We start from the raw sequence: 13,001 nt of genomic DNA, 5'->3' as shown, positions 1-13,001 counted from the left end.
AGATGTGCGCACTTGCATAATAAAGTAATTACTCCTGGAGAACTTCATTCCGGGGTCCCCCTATCCCTATGTATGATACCCGTTGAGAATCGAGATCTCAGCTCAAGTTTATCCGGTCCTTTCGGCGAAGTCTCTGATCACGAGTGGCAAGTATGTACTTTAGAAAACAAGAGATTACGCGTTCTCAGTTCGCAATCAAGATCATGAGCAGAATGAGGCTCCAAACAGAAGACAGTGTTGAATGGCAAGGTCCGGGGAAGGTCCTATTTGTTGGTTTTGCAGAACCATTCAGCTGCCGGAGTAGTGGATATCATGCCAGGGACAGGGGAGGGGGGTCCACTGCCGTTAGTGGGAGCCTGCTACTAGGATTCCAAACTCGGGTTTAGTGGCTTAGAGTCGACACCATCCCATCCTTCAGGTTGCTCACTCACTCGAAACATTCCTCACTCACTTGACTCTCACTCACACTTGCTCACCACACATCACGGTCCCTTTCCCTTTTTCCTTTCGTCATCCCCCCATCCGAACCACTGTCTCTCTTTTACAGTCTTGTTTCTTTCTTTTCGATTTCCCCTCCCGTCGTTTTCTCAGCCCATACACACCACGCCGCATACTCCTTCCTTCGTTTCGTTTCGTAGTGTTCCGATCTTACTTTACCTCACTCGTTTTGTACCGGCGATATACCAACCAAACCAAATAGTCAGTAAGCCAAATCAAAATAACCCCCTCTCCCCCCTCGCCCCACCTTGCGGTCCGACAATGCCTCTTCTTCTCGCATAAAACATAATTCGCAAATTTCGTTTGTTGTTTGGGTGGCGATTTCATCTGGTTTGGTTCCTGCATTTCCCTTTTCTTCACCTTCCCGTATTGCATGCAGCATAGGGGATCTACAGGTGTACGGACAGTGGCTTATTATCATCATCAGCAACAGCTACCAATAGCTACTCTACCTACATACATACAATTAAATCAAGGCAGAATCAGCTAGTAGAGACGCTTCATATATACATATCGGTAATTCCATTGATTGATTGATGTGTCCTCGTCTCGTGTAGACAGCAAAGCCAAAACAGCATTTCCACGAGGCTGTAACATATCAAATCAATTAGGAGAGACAGGAAGAAAGCAAGCGAAAGAGTAATTTAGCTATGGCATCCATTGCTCGTCCCACGATGGTATCCAATCCTTCGTCTCAGTCAGAGGTGTCATCACCTCCTCCCTCTCCCGTGGAGACTGCCACCCCGTCCTCACCCACCGCAGCTCGGCAGAATGAGAAACAGACACTAGTCGATCACCACCACTCCCAACGTCAGCAGCAGCCGTTACTAGGCATCGACACTACTGTTACTCCAGCTACAGAGGCCGAAATCGTTGTCAAGACTCCTACCAACCGCCCAAGGCTGCCTGGTCGGCAGGAGACACCTCCTTCACCTCCGAATTCAGTGGTGTTGGGCCCGTCACCGGTATCACCAGACGTTCCGTTACCGGTTGGGCCTTCGGTATATCAGAGGATGGGGCTTGGACACCCGGAGGATTCAACGCCTCCCGCATCACTTAAGCAGAGAATCACAAGGGTATTCAAAGTTGGTCATAAGCGTGGTGAATCTGATTTATCTCGCACTACGAATACAACGGACGATACTATACAACGTGACACTAGCAGCAGCTATCTACCAACGCCATTAAAGGAAAATAGCCCGATGCAGCCGAATAGGCCAAGTTTCTACGCAAGACAATCTACTGGCCCAATTCGTCCGATCAGTCAATTTGATAATGGGGGCGGTTCAAACAAAAGGATTATCAGCGGGGGTGAAGTGAGGGTTGAGATTCTCCCGCATTCAAGTTTAATGGTGGGAGATTCCAGCAGGCATGGATATTCTCTTGAAGAATCGCCGAAGGGGGGCAGGGACGATAGTGACCGGTATTATAGATACTACAGTCGTTCAACTAGGCTTGGCAATCAAGAATTAGGTGAGGAGGAAGAGGAGACCGAGTCTCGGGTTCTAAGTTCGGGAATTGAAGAAAATAACTACCTCCCACCATTAAATCGTTTTCAAGCAGCCCCACCACCAACACCGACACACCGCCGACAGACAGCTACCACAATAGAATCTGCAGGAAGTCAGGAGCGTAGATACGTCGAAGAATCAATGGCATTTGGCTTCGAAGGGTTCCATATTGGAAACGGAAGCGGCTTCAGCGACGGGACATATGCAGGCTTATCCGGCCCAAGTAGCCCCACGTGCCCCAGCGGAACCAGTGTCTACGAGGGTAGTGGGAAAGCGAGCAGTAGTGTACTAAACTACATGAACCAAAGTGATCTGAACGCATCCTCGAGAAATGGGTCCAACAAAACGACTCTAACGAATGGGAGAGGGAGTGGTGGTATGAGCAGGCCAGTAATGAGCAGGAATGCATCATCCAATTCCTATTTTTCACCAGGGATGTGTCGACTCTCGTCTGGAGTTGGAAGATCAGGAAGCCCTCAGCTTGATGAAGCAGTTAATAGAGAACTGAAAAGATTAAGCAAAATCTCGGCTGGAAGCGGGGCTAGCGGATTCGCCATGGTTATCACAGCAGATGGGGCAACATCTACAAGATTTGACAGAGATTTCAGTGATGAGGAAATGGATGTTATTGCATCTGAGAGAAAGTATACAAGGGAGGAGAAAGGCAAAGGAAAGGCAGTTCCTTCTTCTTCTAGTGAAAGCGTAGCTGGACGTAAGGATGGCGAGTCTCACAATGGATACCAAGGAGCTGGACATCATCATACCATAAGTGATGCGAGTAAATTTATTCGCAGTGATGGCAGTGAGCACAGCAGTGATAATGGTGATAGCGATGGTATAAGACTGTTGTCAGGGATGGGTGGCTTTGGCGCAAGACGAAAGTTGAAGTCACAGGAGGTTCCTAAAGGAGTACTGGTTCACGAGGGGGACCCTAGATATGAATTGTAAGTTTTAATCACGTTTAAACCCCCATTGCAAGGGTAAAAGTTTGCATTTGTGCTAACTAGTATTAGCGTCTATCGTATGCGTCAAACATCCGATGAGACTCCTATCCTGGTTCCTCAGTACTTTTACCCAAGTGACGGATTTCCAAATCGTAATGCTCTTACTACTCCAACCCGTTCAACATTTTCACCCCTGTCTTCCATCAATACTAGCAATGCGGGGGCTATGCCTTTCGCTGGCCAATATGGCTCATCTCCTATTGCCATGCCTAAAAATGTCCTCACACGAGATTCAAGTAGCTCCTTTTACATGAGGATGGGGGGTGACCAAGCCGTGGATTCACGAAATTGTTCCCCGCGATCTCCACGTTTCCCCGAGTACGGATCTATGCCTGGTAGCCCTTTTGAATCAAACACTCACTCTCCAAACGAGACAACCCCAATTCATCCTGCGCTGAGAAGCCCCGAACAGACACCGGTCCATAAAGGGGGACGAAGACAAGATATTTCTACGGGAAATCAGCATGGAATTGAAATGGATTTACTTGTCACTGGGACTCCCGGCGGCACCGGCAGAAGACTCGCAGGAAGTAGTTTGGCGGGCGGTAGCGATACGATGAGCAATGACAGATTAGGGGTCGATACGCGCAAGCAAGTCCGTATGAGCGGGATTGATGAAGTAAATTTCATACCCCCACTTCAAGACAGCACCACCAATGCCTCCCGTAAGAAGGAGTCTAGGAGTTGGGCGTCACTATACGGTACCAGATTGCCTAGGAGGCCCAAAGACCTACGTAGGAGTATGACACCGAGACTTTACGATCCAAGGCGAATCAGCGATTCTTGGACAGATATTTCAAACGACGATCCCGAGGCTATGCGGGGTGAGTCCCATAATAGGACTTACAGGATGCAGGAGAAGAGGCTTGGCAGAATTATTTTGGCTCTGTGTGTTCTATTTCCGCCGTTACTCTTACTTGTGGCTATCGGATCCTTCGATGCTATGGTAGATTCATGGAGTAATGGAGAGGTCAAAGGTGTTGGGAAATCCGAGAAGAGAATTGCTGCCATTGTCGGCGGTGTGCTGGCCGTTAGTGCAGTCGTTGGGGGCGTGGTTGCGGCAATAGTCGTGGCGAGCTAACGGTCTTTATATTATATTTCCTTTATTCTTTTTATTCCCTTAAACGGGCTCCCCGAATTTGGTTGGGGGGCCAGGTGCGTTTAGCATGGGCGGCGAATTTTCTGTTAACAATTTCTATCACACATTGATTATAGGGAGCTCTGGGTTATAGGGCATGTATTTACTATCCCTTTCCATTCATTTTTGGCCATCAGTTTTCATAACGCCTATCATTTTGTTTATACCCTTCGACACCATCATTATTTGGGTTTGCATTTTCATATTCCGGGCTTTAGAGGCTTATCTGGGCGCATTTCACACTTTACATTACGATCCATTCTTTTATAATGCCCCTTCCCCAGTATTATTCTTGTATATGACTTTACTTTTATTTTGCTTCTATTCCTCCTCCGAGGACCTGTTGCTATCATTTTAATATCTGGGGGTTAATGAGTTGGATGATTGGGAGGTTTACTCTTTTGTCTTTTGTCATTATTGGAACGAAGATCCAGGAAACTTTACATGAATTTTTTTTCTCTCTTTTTACTATTATTTGGGGAATTTTGGGGAAGGGCGTTGGCTTAGTGGCTTTTTATATATTAGCTTATTGTTTTCTTGCTTTCTTGTTTGTTTGTTTACTAGCTGGTTCGCCGGGGGCTTTGCCTTCAGGCAAGAGTTTGGGCTGGACGCGGGTGATAGACGAGGTAGTTGAGGGATGCAAGGTGCGTGGCGATTATAGGAGGGGGGTGAGTCTGGGTGGATTGTGTGTGCTAGGGGGAGCAGGATATACATGCTTAGTTGTTTGTAGTTAGAATATAAATATTGGCTACACCGGCTTGGTGTTTATTGGTTTAGAGGAGCTTGTAAAAACTTGAATGGTATTGTAGTTTTCATTCAGTGGCCTTAATTCTGATTGACTCGTATAGCTATTATGGTCGGCCAATAGATTGGGTGTCAGATCCCTCGTCCAAGCTATACGACGGCTTGCCAGGGAGCAGTCGATGGGTCTACAAGGCTGCACAAGGCATATAGGGCAGAATGCCTTGCTTGAATTGAGTATTGAGGGGTAAAGACAAAATGCCAACAAGTGCGAGAAAAACAGGCTGAGGCGCTAGTTCTCTATTGTCGATCTAACGTGTATATGGCTCACTTTTATCCTCGACATGTTGGCTCCTCAGAACTCCTCATCACCCGGGGAAGTGAGCTGGACATGAAACATCAGGTCCGTCCACCGTGGGGGGTGGGGGGGGGGGGGGGATGGCAGCCTTCATCTTCAGCGAATGATGTCACCCGAAGCCGTGCCATTGCATAAATCCCAAGCGGTCGTCGTGCAACTTTTCCTTGTAGACTGCATAAGGTGACTGGCACTATTGCCAACAGGTCGCTCTTGTGGGTGTTGTCTTCAGAGGCCTGTACGCAGTACGAGGGGAGGATGAGGGGATGAGAGTATCAGAATGGGATGGGGGCGGGTCGATGCCTGCCGTCAAAGTATATATGGGAATTGTAGGTACTAAGGTTCTAGTTTCACCCAGTACTCCTGGATGATCTTCTTATCCATCTCTTCGTACTGCACACTCCACAGCCCCGGGGGAGTTACTCGCGGGTTGAAATTGTACACATGTATCGAATCCACATGGTAGGAGGTCATTCGGGTGTCGTATGCTCCTAGTTACCCGGGCTTACACTAATGCAACCGTCACGCTGGGCGTCAAATTTGCACGGGGGTGTGCAGTTTAGCACTTCAGAGCTGAGCTATCGGTCGACCGTCTATATATCACTCGGGGTCCGGGCGTATATCTTGGACTAACCACACCTCCATAATGACCTTGGTCTTGCGATATTCTTTGTATGGCAATTCTCTTTTTCCGTGGTAGTCCCTCAATGGCTGGTTAGAGGGGTGCGAGGCCGGCCGGAGGATCGTAATTCCGGGATGGGAATTTTACCGCAAGGCAACCAAACAAACACCCACCCCATATTTGAGGAACTATTTTTTTAACGAGCTTTCGTTTCTCTAATGAGCTTCTGTTTCACTAATGAGAAGACCTTTCTTGCGATACTGATGCTGTGTACTTCTACTTGTGGCCAGAATTAACTTGCGTCATCGGGAATCACTCGAGGGCAACAATGAGGAGGCTAGACCAAATGAAGAAGGGCTAAAAATCATTCTAATTGGAGTGAACTCTCATGTCGTTTTCCGTTTTGACATTGGAGGGGAAAATGACAATCACTCACCCCAGCTTCATGTATCTACATGACTCACGTTCGTCTGCCGAGTCATCTTTTACTTGTCATGCCCACCCTGGCGGAAACAACACTCGACAAAGCAATCGAATTAAACCTGCGAATTACGCCAAGCAAATTTCACGGATCGCACTCGCCAGTTAGCGAGCTGCGGGGGAAGACAGGGCTGGGGTTGGTGTAATTTTGCGGGGTGGGGTGAGGCACAAATAGGAAATTCTTTGTTCCGGGCACGTGTACATACCTAGCTAGAACAGAAGGAGGTTTGCAACAGGCGGACAGTTCGATCTTAAGCACCCTTCCGGAGACTTCAAATCTTCGATGGCTGCCGGTAACGTGTAGGATCACTTTGGCGCATGTGGGGTAGACGCTACGTGGTTATCGTGTGAAGTGTGATCACTGAATTATTAGCTATATGTATGGTACATGTAGAGGTTAAGTGGATTATGAATAGTATGACGGAGGGCAGAGTACATAGAATACATGTGAGTACAAGTTGAGGCTGCGGGGTACAGAATCAACAGGAGATCGAGGGGTGCTTGTACCTACTGACGGTAGTGTTTGTGCCTGAAAAAGTCCCTACTTTGACAGAGCTTACATATGCGGGCCTAACCACGAGGGAGGGTGACACAGCCAATGATTGCAAGAAAAGTACCGTGTGTGGCTTGAACGCCCCTGATCGCGACTATCAGCCACTGATAACTCTTCAACGCGTTCCCTGGTTTGTAATCCCTCAGCCCCATCGCTCGCGTTTCTGCGACAACGCAACCAACCTCATCCTCTTTTCGCTGCACAACTCGCATTTTACACTCTTCCGCTTCTGCCTTCGCTCTTCTTTCCACTTCTTCTCCCTTGCCCTTTTTTCCCTTTCTCTGCCATCTGTCTTCCTCGTGTGTGTGAGAGGTCCACACTCTAGGCCGCCGTTATCCACCCAACTCTACCACACCACCAACCCCCGTTCCATCGTCCCCCTTCTCCCTCATTCCATCGCCAGCTTCCTTCTCCCACCCCCCCATATCTTTTATCACCGTAATCATCTCTGTCTCTGTCATTCCCGTTCTCGCTCCTATCGCATAGGTTTTAACAGGGTGGCGAAAGAAACCTAAAAACCAAAACAACAACAAGGCATCAGAAAAAAAGTAAAAAAGAAAACCAAAAAAAAAAAACTTGGTTGAGTGAGTGAGCGAGAAAGGAAATAAGTCAACAAAGGGTGGTTTACACACACACCCACACACATACTCAAGCACTTTCCCCCTTGCACCTACGCTCTGCTAGAGTTGTTGTGTGCCGATGTCTAAAAGGCGGTCGGACACACAGCTGACCAAGGACGACTACGAGCAGCAGGGTTTTAGTTATCAAGGAAATCACGAACCGGAAAACCCGAGAGACGCCGTTGATCCTACGAAAATGGCTGATAGCAAGATTATGAGCGGCAGAAAGTGAGTTACTCTTGTTTCCCCCCTTTCCCGTGTTTTCGAGGCGGAGGTGCCTGTTTTCTTTATTTACTCGAGTTGGAGCGGGTTTGCTGACGAACATAGGATCGCACCTCTGAAGAAGGGACGTGGTCGCGGGGGAGCGGCCGGCGGCAGCTCAAGAGGCGGTTCTAGCATACCTAACTTCTTTGCGGCGACACCAACAGGGGGATTCGGCGCAAATGGTGCATCACAACCTGAGGCACCATTCTCTGGATTCGGGGGGCCACCTCAGAGTGCCGCGCCAGCGACTCCAACTTTCGGAGGAAACGCGACAGGGGGTTTCAACTTCGGCGGCAATAGCCCTGCGCCGGAGCCGCCCAAGGTAAACTCGTTCCCATCATTGGCACCATCAAGCACGAATGGCTCGTTTGGTACCCCTCAGCTCGGAGGGCTGTTTGGAGGTTCGACACCACAAAGCTCGTCAACTGGGATGTTTGGGAATAATAACAACAATAACGGCAATGCCTCTCCCGCGCCTGCGTCTACCGGGTTCACGTTTGGAGGCAACAACAACGCAGCCCCCGCGCAACCGGCGACAGGTTTCAATAAGGCGCCATCATTCACTTTTGGTGGTAATAGCACGGCTGCGCCAATATTTGGCGGCGGTGATAACAAGCCAGCTACATCTACGTCCACTTCATTTACATTCGGAGCCAACAATGGCACTCCTGCTGTGGTTACACCTCCGGCAGCCTCCTCATTCAACTTCTGCGGCTCTACAGCTACCGCATCTGGGCAGCCCTCTGGTGGCTACTTTGGTAATAGCTTTGCGCTCGAGAAGACCCCCGAGCCTCAGACTACACCGGCTGCCGCGCCAGCACCTACCTTCGCATTTGGCGCGGCCACTCCGCAAACAGGGACCCCTAGCACCTCCCTATTTGGAAAGCCGGCAGATTCACAGGGTAAATCGTTGTTCGCTAAACCTACTGAGCAACAGGGTTCAAGCTTGTTTGGACGACCCTCACATTCTCCGGAGCCTCCTTCTGGAAACTTGTTTAAACCTTCACCCAGCCCAGAGCCCTCTAATAACCTTTTTGGATCTCCGGCGCCAACTCCCACCACCAGCAGCTTCTTTGGTCAGCCCAAAGAACAAGAGCAAAGCAAGCCGTCATTCGGTGGATTCGGGGATAAAGCACCGGCAACATCAAAGCACGAGCCGCCCAAGGCGCTGTTTGGCTTCGGCATAGAGTCTAACACTCCTCAGCAAGAGCCACCAAAATCACCATTTGGTGGCTTCGGAGATAATAAGACTGATCCTCCTAAGTCGCCATTTTTTGGCGGATTTGGGACTCCGAGCGAAAAGAAGGATGAACCGAGTAAGCCGCTCTTTGGCTTTGGACCTCCTACTGAAAACAAGCTAGAAACACCTAAGGCTCAATCACCGTTCTTCGGTGCTCCTTCTACCCCTAGTGTCGAAATTAACGATGACATCATGGCTGATAACTCACCACCAAAATCACCGAGTGTTTTTAACCAACCAATTAATAGCCCTAGTCCTTTCGCTGGATTTGGATCCCCTAAGCTCGCGGCAGCGCCGCCAAAAGAGTCTACACCCCCCCCTGCTATGTTTGCCCCTACAGCAACACCAACATCAACAGCAGTAAATAACACGACTGCTGCTTCTGCTACTAACTTCAGAACACCATCACCTCCACTCCCATCTGACTCTACTTCATGGACAACAGCACAGCTCAATGAATACTATAACTTGTTTGCTTTGCGTGCGTTGAACCACAGCTTTTTGGAAGGCCTTAAAAAAGCAGACCAAATGGGTGACTGGAGTGTCTCTTGCGAAATATACATCAAAGAGTCCAAAAAAATCAAGGAATGTCAAAAAAATGGGGAGCGCTATAAAGGCGCCAGTGTTGAACCGAAATTGGGCTCGGGTGTCACTGCCAAAAGGATTAACACCTTCGATGATGACGAGATTCAAGGTGGCGGCGGTAAAAGATCTAAGGGTAACGGCGAAGGTAATTAGGCATTCATTCTAGTTCATTTTTCTGTCATCTCTAGTTTCTTTATCACATTTGTTCCGTATCAAATTTCAGGAGCCACTTTAAGAACCGCGCGTTTTTCTGGTGTTTCTGGCGTTCTTTCTCTTGCTTTTTCTGGCATAGATGTTTCTTATTCTTTTGGGTGGTGTTTGATGAGGCAACGGTCTTTTTTCCTTTTTGCTTTTTACTGGCCTGTGTGGTGCTTCTCGTTTTGCAGCGGGAGGCAACTGGGTAAAGTGAGAGTGATGGATTTCCCGGTTCCTGCCAACATCACCCAATCAACCCATCTACGTCTAAACCAGCATGGCAACATGGCAACAACCCCAGTCCTAGTTCTTCCCCCACCCTATTCCCACACCTTTGCAACCATCAATCCTTCCAGGCACTCGAGGCATCCACTGCAATTTTCAATACATTCTAACATTGATCCACAACATAGACTCGAAATTTTCAGGATCTGATTCCTCAAAAGCCCTCGCATCAATTCTTGGCGGCGGCAGCAGCACTTCTGGAACAGACGCCTACGAGCTAGCCAGTAAACCAACCCATGGATTTGTTCCTCCATCTGCGTCAACGCCTATCACACCATCTGGCGTGAAGCTTGCTTCGGCCCCACTGTTCGGCTTCAAACCCCCTGTTCCCATGTCCGAAAAGAAAGACCAAGAAGAGAAGAATGAGGGTAAGTCAATATCCTTACCAGATCCAGGTGTAGCATCTCAATCTAATACAATCTTCACGGCAGACAAGTCTGAGGGTTCTCCGTCTGCGAAGGACAGTAGTGTCCTTGATTCCCCCAACGCCTCTCAAAACAGCGGTGGTTTCGTAAACCCCTTCTCATCACAGGTTCCTGGTCCCTTGGAAAAGGACGAAGGTGATGACGATGATGATGATACAACAGCTGCCTCATCACCTTCGGGCAGTCTGTTTGGTCGCGTTAGTGAACCGAAGAAAGAATCCACCGGGTCAATCTTCTCAAACAACAAGGCTGGCTCTGGCAGTGGTATGTTTTCTAGTAAGTTTGGCGAGACTAACGGTACCAATGGTACATCGTTATTCGGTTCCAAAACCGAGGCACCCAAAGGCCTCTTTGGATCTGCCACATCTAGTTCTGCGCCCTCTCCGAATGCATCAGGAAATTCATCGATCTTTGGTACTCCCGGGGTAAAAGAAACCGGTTTCTCCTTTGGTGGTAGCGGCCCAAGCACTCCAATTGTGCCCCCTTCAGGCCCTCTCACGCCAAAAGACGATGATAACAACTCTGAACCTAACGACAATGCCCATCTTGCCAAGGGTGATATCGATCTTTCTAAGCAAGGTCCCGGCGAAGAAGATGAAGATTCGAAATTCGAAGTCCGAGCCATCGTCTATGAACTCGTCGACCAGCCAGACGGCCAGGCAGACAAGCATATCAAGAGAGGTGTTGGACAGTTAAGAGTCCTCAAGAACCGTATCAATGGAAAAGCAAGGGTGCTTGCACGAACAGAGGTCGGGAAAGTCGCACTCAATGTGGGATTGGTTGAGGGCATCACATATACGCCGGCCAGCGGTAGGGGTTTGAAAAACGTTTCCATAGTGGAGTTTCTTCCCGACGGTGGCCGTAAGAGGTACTCCGTAAGGGTAAAAGAAGAGGCAATTGCAAGGAAATTGGGAGAAGCGATGGATTTGGCCAAGATGTCATAGTGCCAGTAACGAAAGGTTGACATGGACGGTTGTGTATGTGTGGGATAGAGGCATAGAGGGGTGGTGTCGATAAGGGTTCATTTTTTAGTGTAGGGCGTAGATGCGACCCTCATTTTATCTGCATTGTGCGAAATAACTGGTTTCTTTCTCTCCTTCTCCATCTGTTTACCTTGCAATGCCTCTCTTTTCCCTACAAGAGTTGAGTCTATTTATACTACTACTACCTTTTTCTTCGTCTTACGGCATTTCTGGATTTGAATGGAGGGGAAGTAAAAATGAAAAAATTGGAGTTTCTTTTCTTTCTTTGTCATGGTCCTCATTTTTATGATCTGTAGTAGTTAGTATCTGTCTACCCTAGTATAGTAACCTTCTTCCCCATCCCTTCTCCATATCTCTATTCCCCCTCCTATATTCTAGTTTCAGTAACCCTTTTTGTTATTGATGTTTATTTTCCACTTTTTTTTTTTTTTTTTTTTTTTTGATCCGAGACATGAATATGTGTTTCTATGTATGAAAGAAAGAGCATGTAATCCCATGCCCGCCCATGCAATATTTTTTTTTTCGCCTCTCCTTCCCGTGATGTGTCTCCATCATCAGATGAGTTTTTTTTTTTCCTTTCATTTCGGTGTACGTAAGGTATGGAATGGGGGCTGGAAGGCAAGGGAGTGTGGCTATATGTAAATGTGTGAATGATATGAACATGATGAATGTGTATGTGTATCTGTGTGTGCGTGTGTAAATTACATGTAGCCAGTGCTACTACATCTCAACGGAGCAAATGAAACGTTACATTAAGTTCGCCGATTAACGGGAAATTGGCAATACCCACAGGGAGCTGTTGCGTGAACTCGCGCGACGTTTCAGAGGGGACATAAAGTTTGGTATGCGTGTTATGGCCGAGTGAGCGTCTGTGAGCCAAGCCTACTAGTGACTTCTGTAGTCCCGCCGAATGGGGTGGGGTAGTACTCATACTTATAGTCAGTGGTATTTTGTGTTCCTGCCAAATTTGCTGTGATGGTCATCGGCTGGTTTATATTGGAGTCGAATCCCAAGTGCCTGTGGGATATATGGAGGTTTCAGCTGGTCTTGGACTCTTAATCTTGATATGCATGCTCCTGTCAATATATGTTCAACCACAATGCTAATGCCGAATTGTTTCCCTAGCTACATGTACGTACTAGAGTTGGTTCCGCCGCTGGGAAAAAAAGATACGTACTGTACCCTCGATCTACTCTACGTATTACACGTACCCACCCCACCCATCGGTGCTATAAAAAACCCCCAACCACAACCACATTAATGATCGACCTAAAATCCTAATAGCATCAATAGTACTCATTAATTAATTCCACGGAGGTTTCTTTTTGTACCCCATAATTAGTAGTTGCGAATTTCACGGTTCTAGCTAGGCCTATGATGGGATCCGGGTTTAATCGCTGTATGCGAGAGTTCGTGAGTTCATGCAGGGGTACCGGTGCACGTGGCCATATATCTACTATGATATAAAAGAATATGCCGTGTAAAAACCTTCAAGAACCTTA

General features: G+C 48.0%; 2 protein-coding genes across 2 annotated transcripts; both read left to right on the top strand.

Moving 5' to 3' along the window:
- Positions 1-1,148: 1,148 nt before the first annotated feature.
- H6S33_003507 (uncharacterized protein) lies at positions 1,149-4,094 on the top strand (the record flags this gene model as incomplete). Its single annotated transcript, XM_044834856.1, has 2 exons — positions 1,149-2,953; positions 3,023-4,094. 2 exons carry the CDS (start codon positions 1,149-1,151, stop codon positions 4,092-4,094), a joined length of 2,877 nt encoding a protein of 958 aa, XP_044691868.1.
- Positions 4,095-7,601: 3,507 nt separating this feature from the next.
- On the top strand, positions 7,602-11,460 carry H6S33_003506 (uncharacterized protein; the record flags this gene model as incomplete). The annotated part of the gene is made up of 4 exons (XM_044834855.1): positions 7,602-7,750; positions 7,850-9,756; positions 10,220-10,459; positions 10,523-11,460. The coding sequence occupies 4 exons, from the start codon at positions 7,602-7,604 to the stop codon at positions 11,458-11,460; spliced, it is 3,234 nt and encodes a 1,077-aa protein (XP_044691867.1).
- Positions 11,461-13,001: the final 1,541 nt, after the last annotated feature.

The sequence above is a fragment of the Morchella sextelata genome, assembly GCF_020137385.1.
Source record: "Morchella sextelata strain SCLS chromosome Unknown scls_15, whole genome shotgun sequence".
In the NCBI taxonomy this organism is placed as follows: domain Eukaryota; kingdom Fungi; phylum Ascomycota; class Pezizomycetes; order Pezizales; family Morchellaceae; genus Morchella; species Morchella sextelata.
This window is presented reverse-complemented; position numbering and strand designations above follow the sequence as displayed.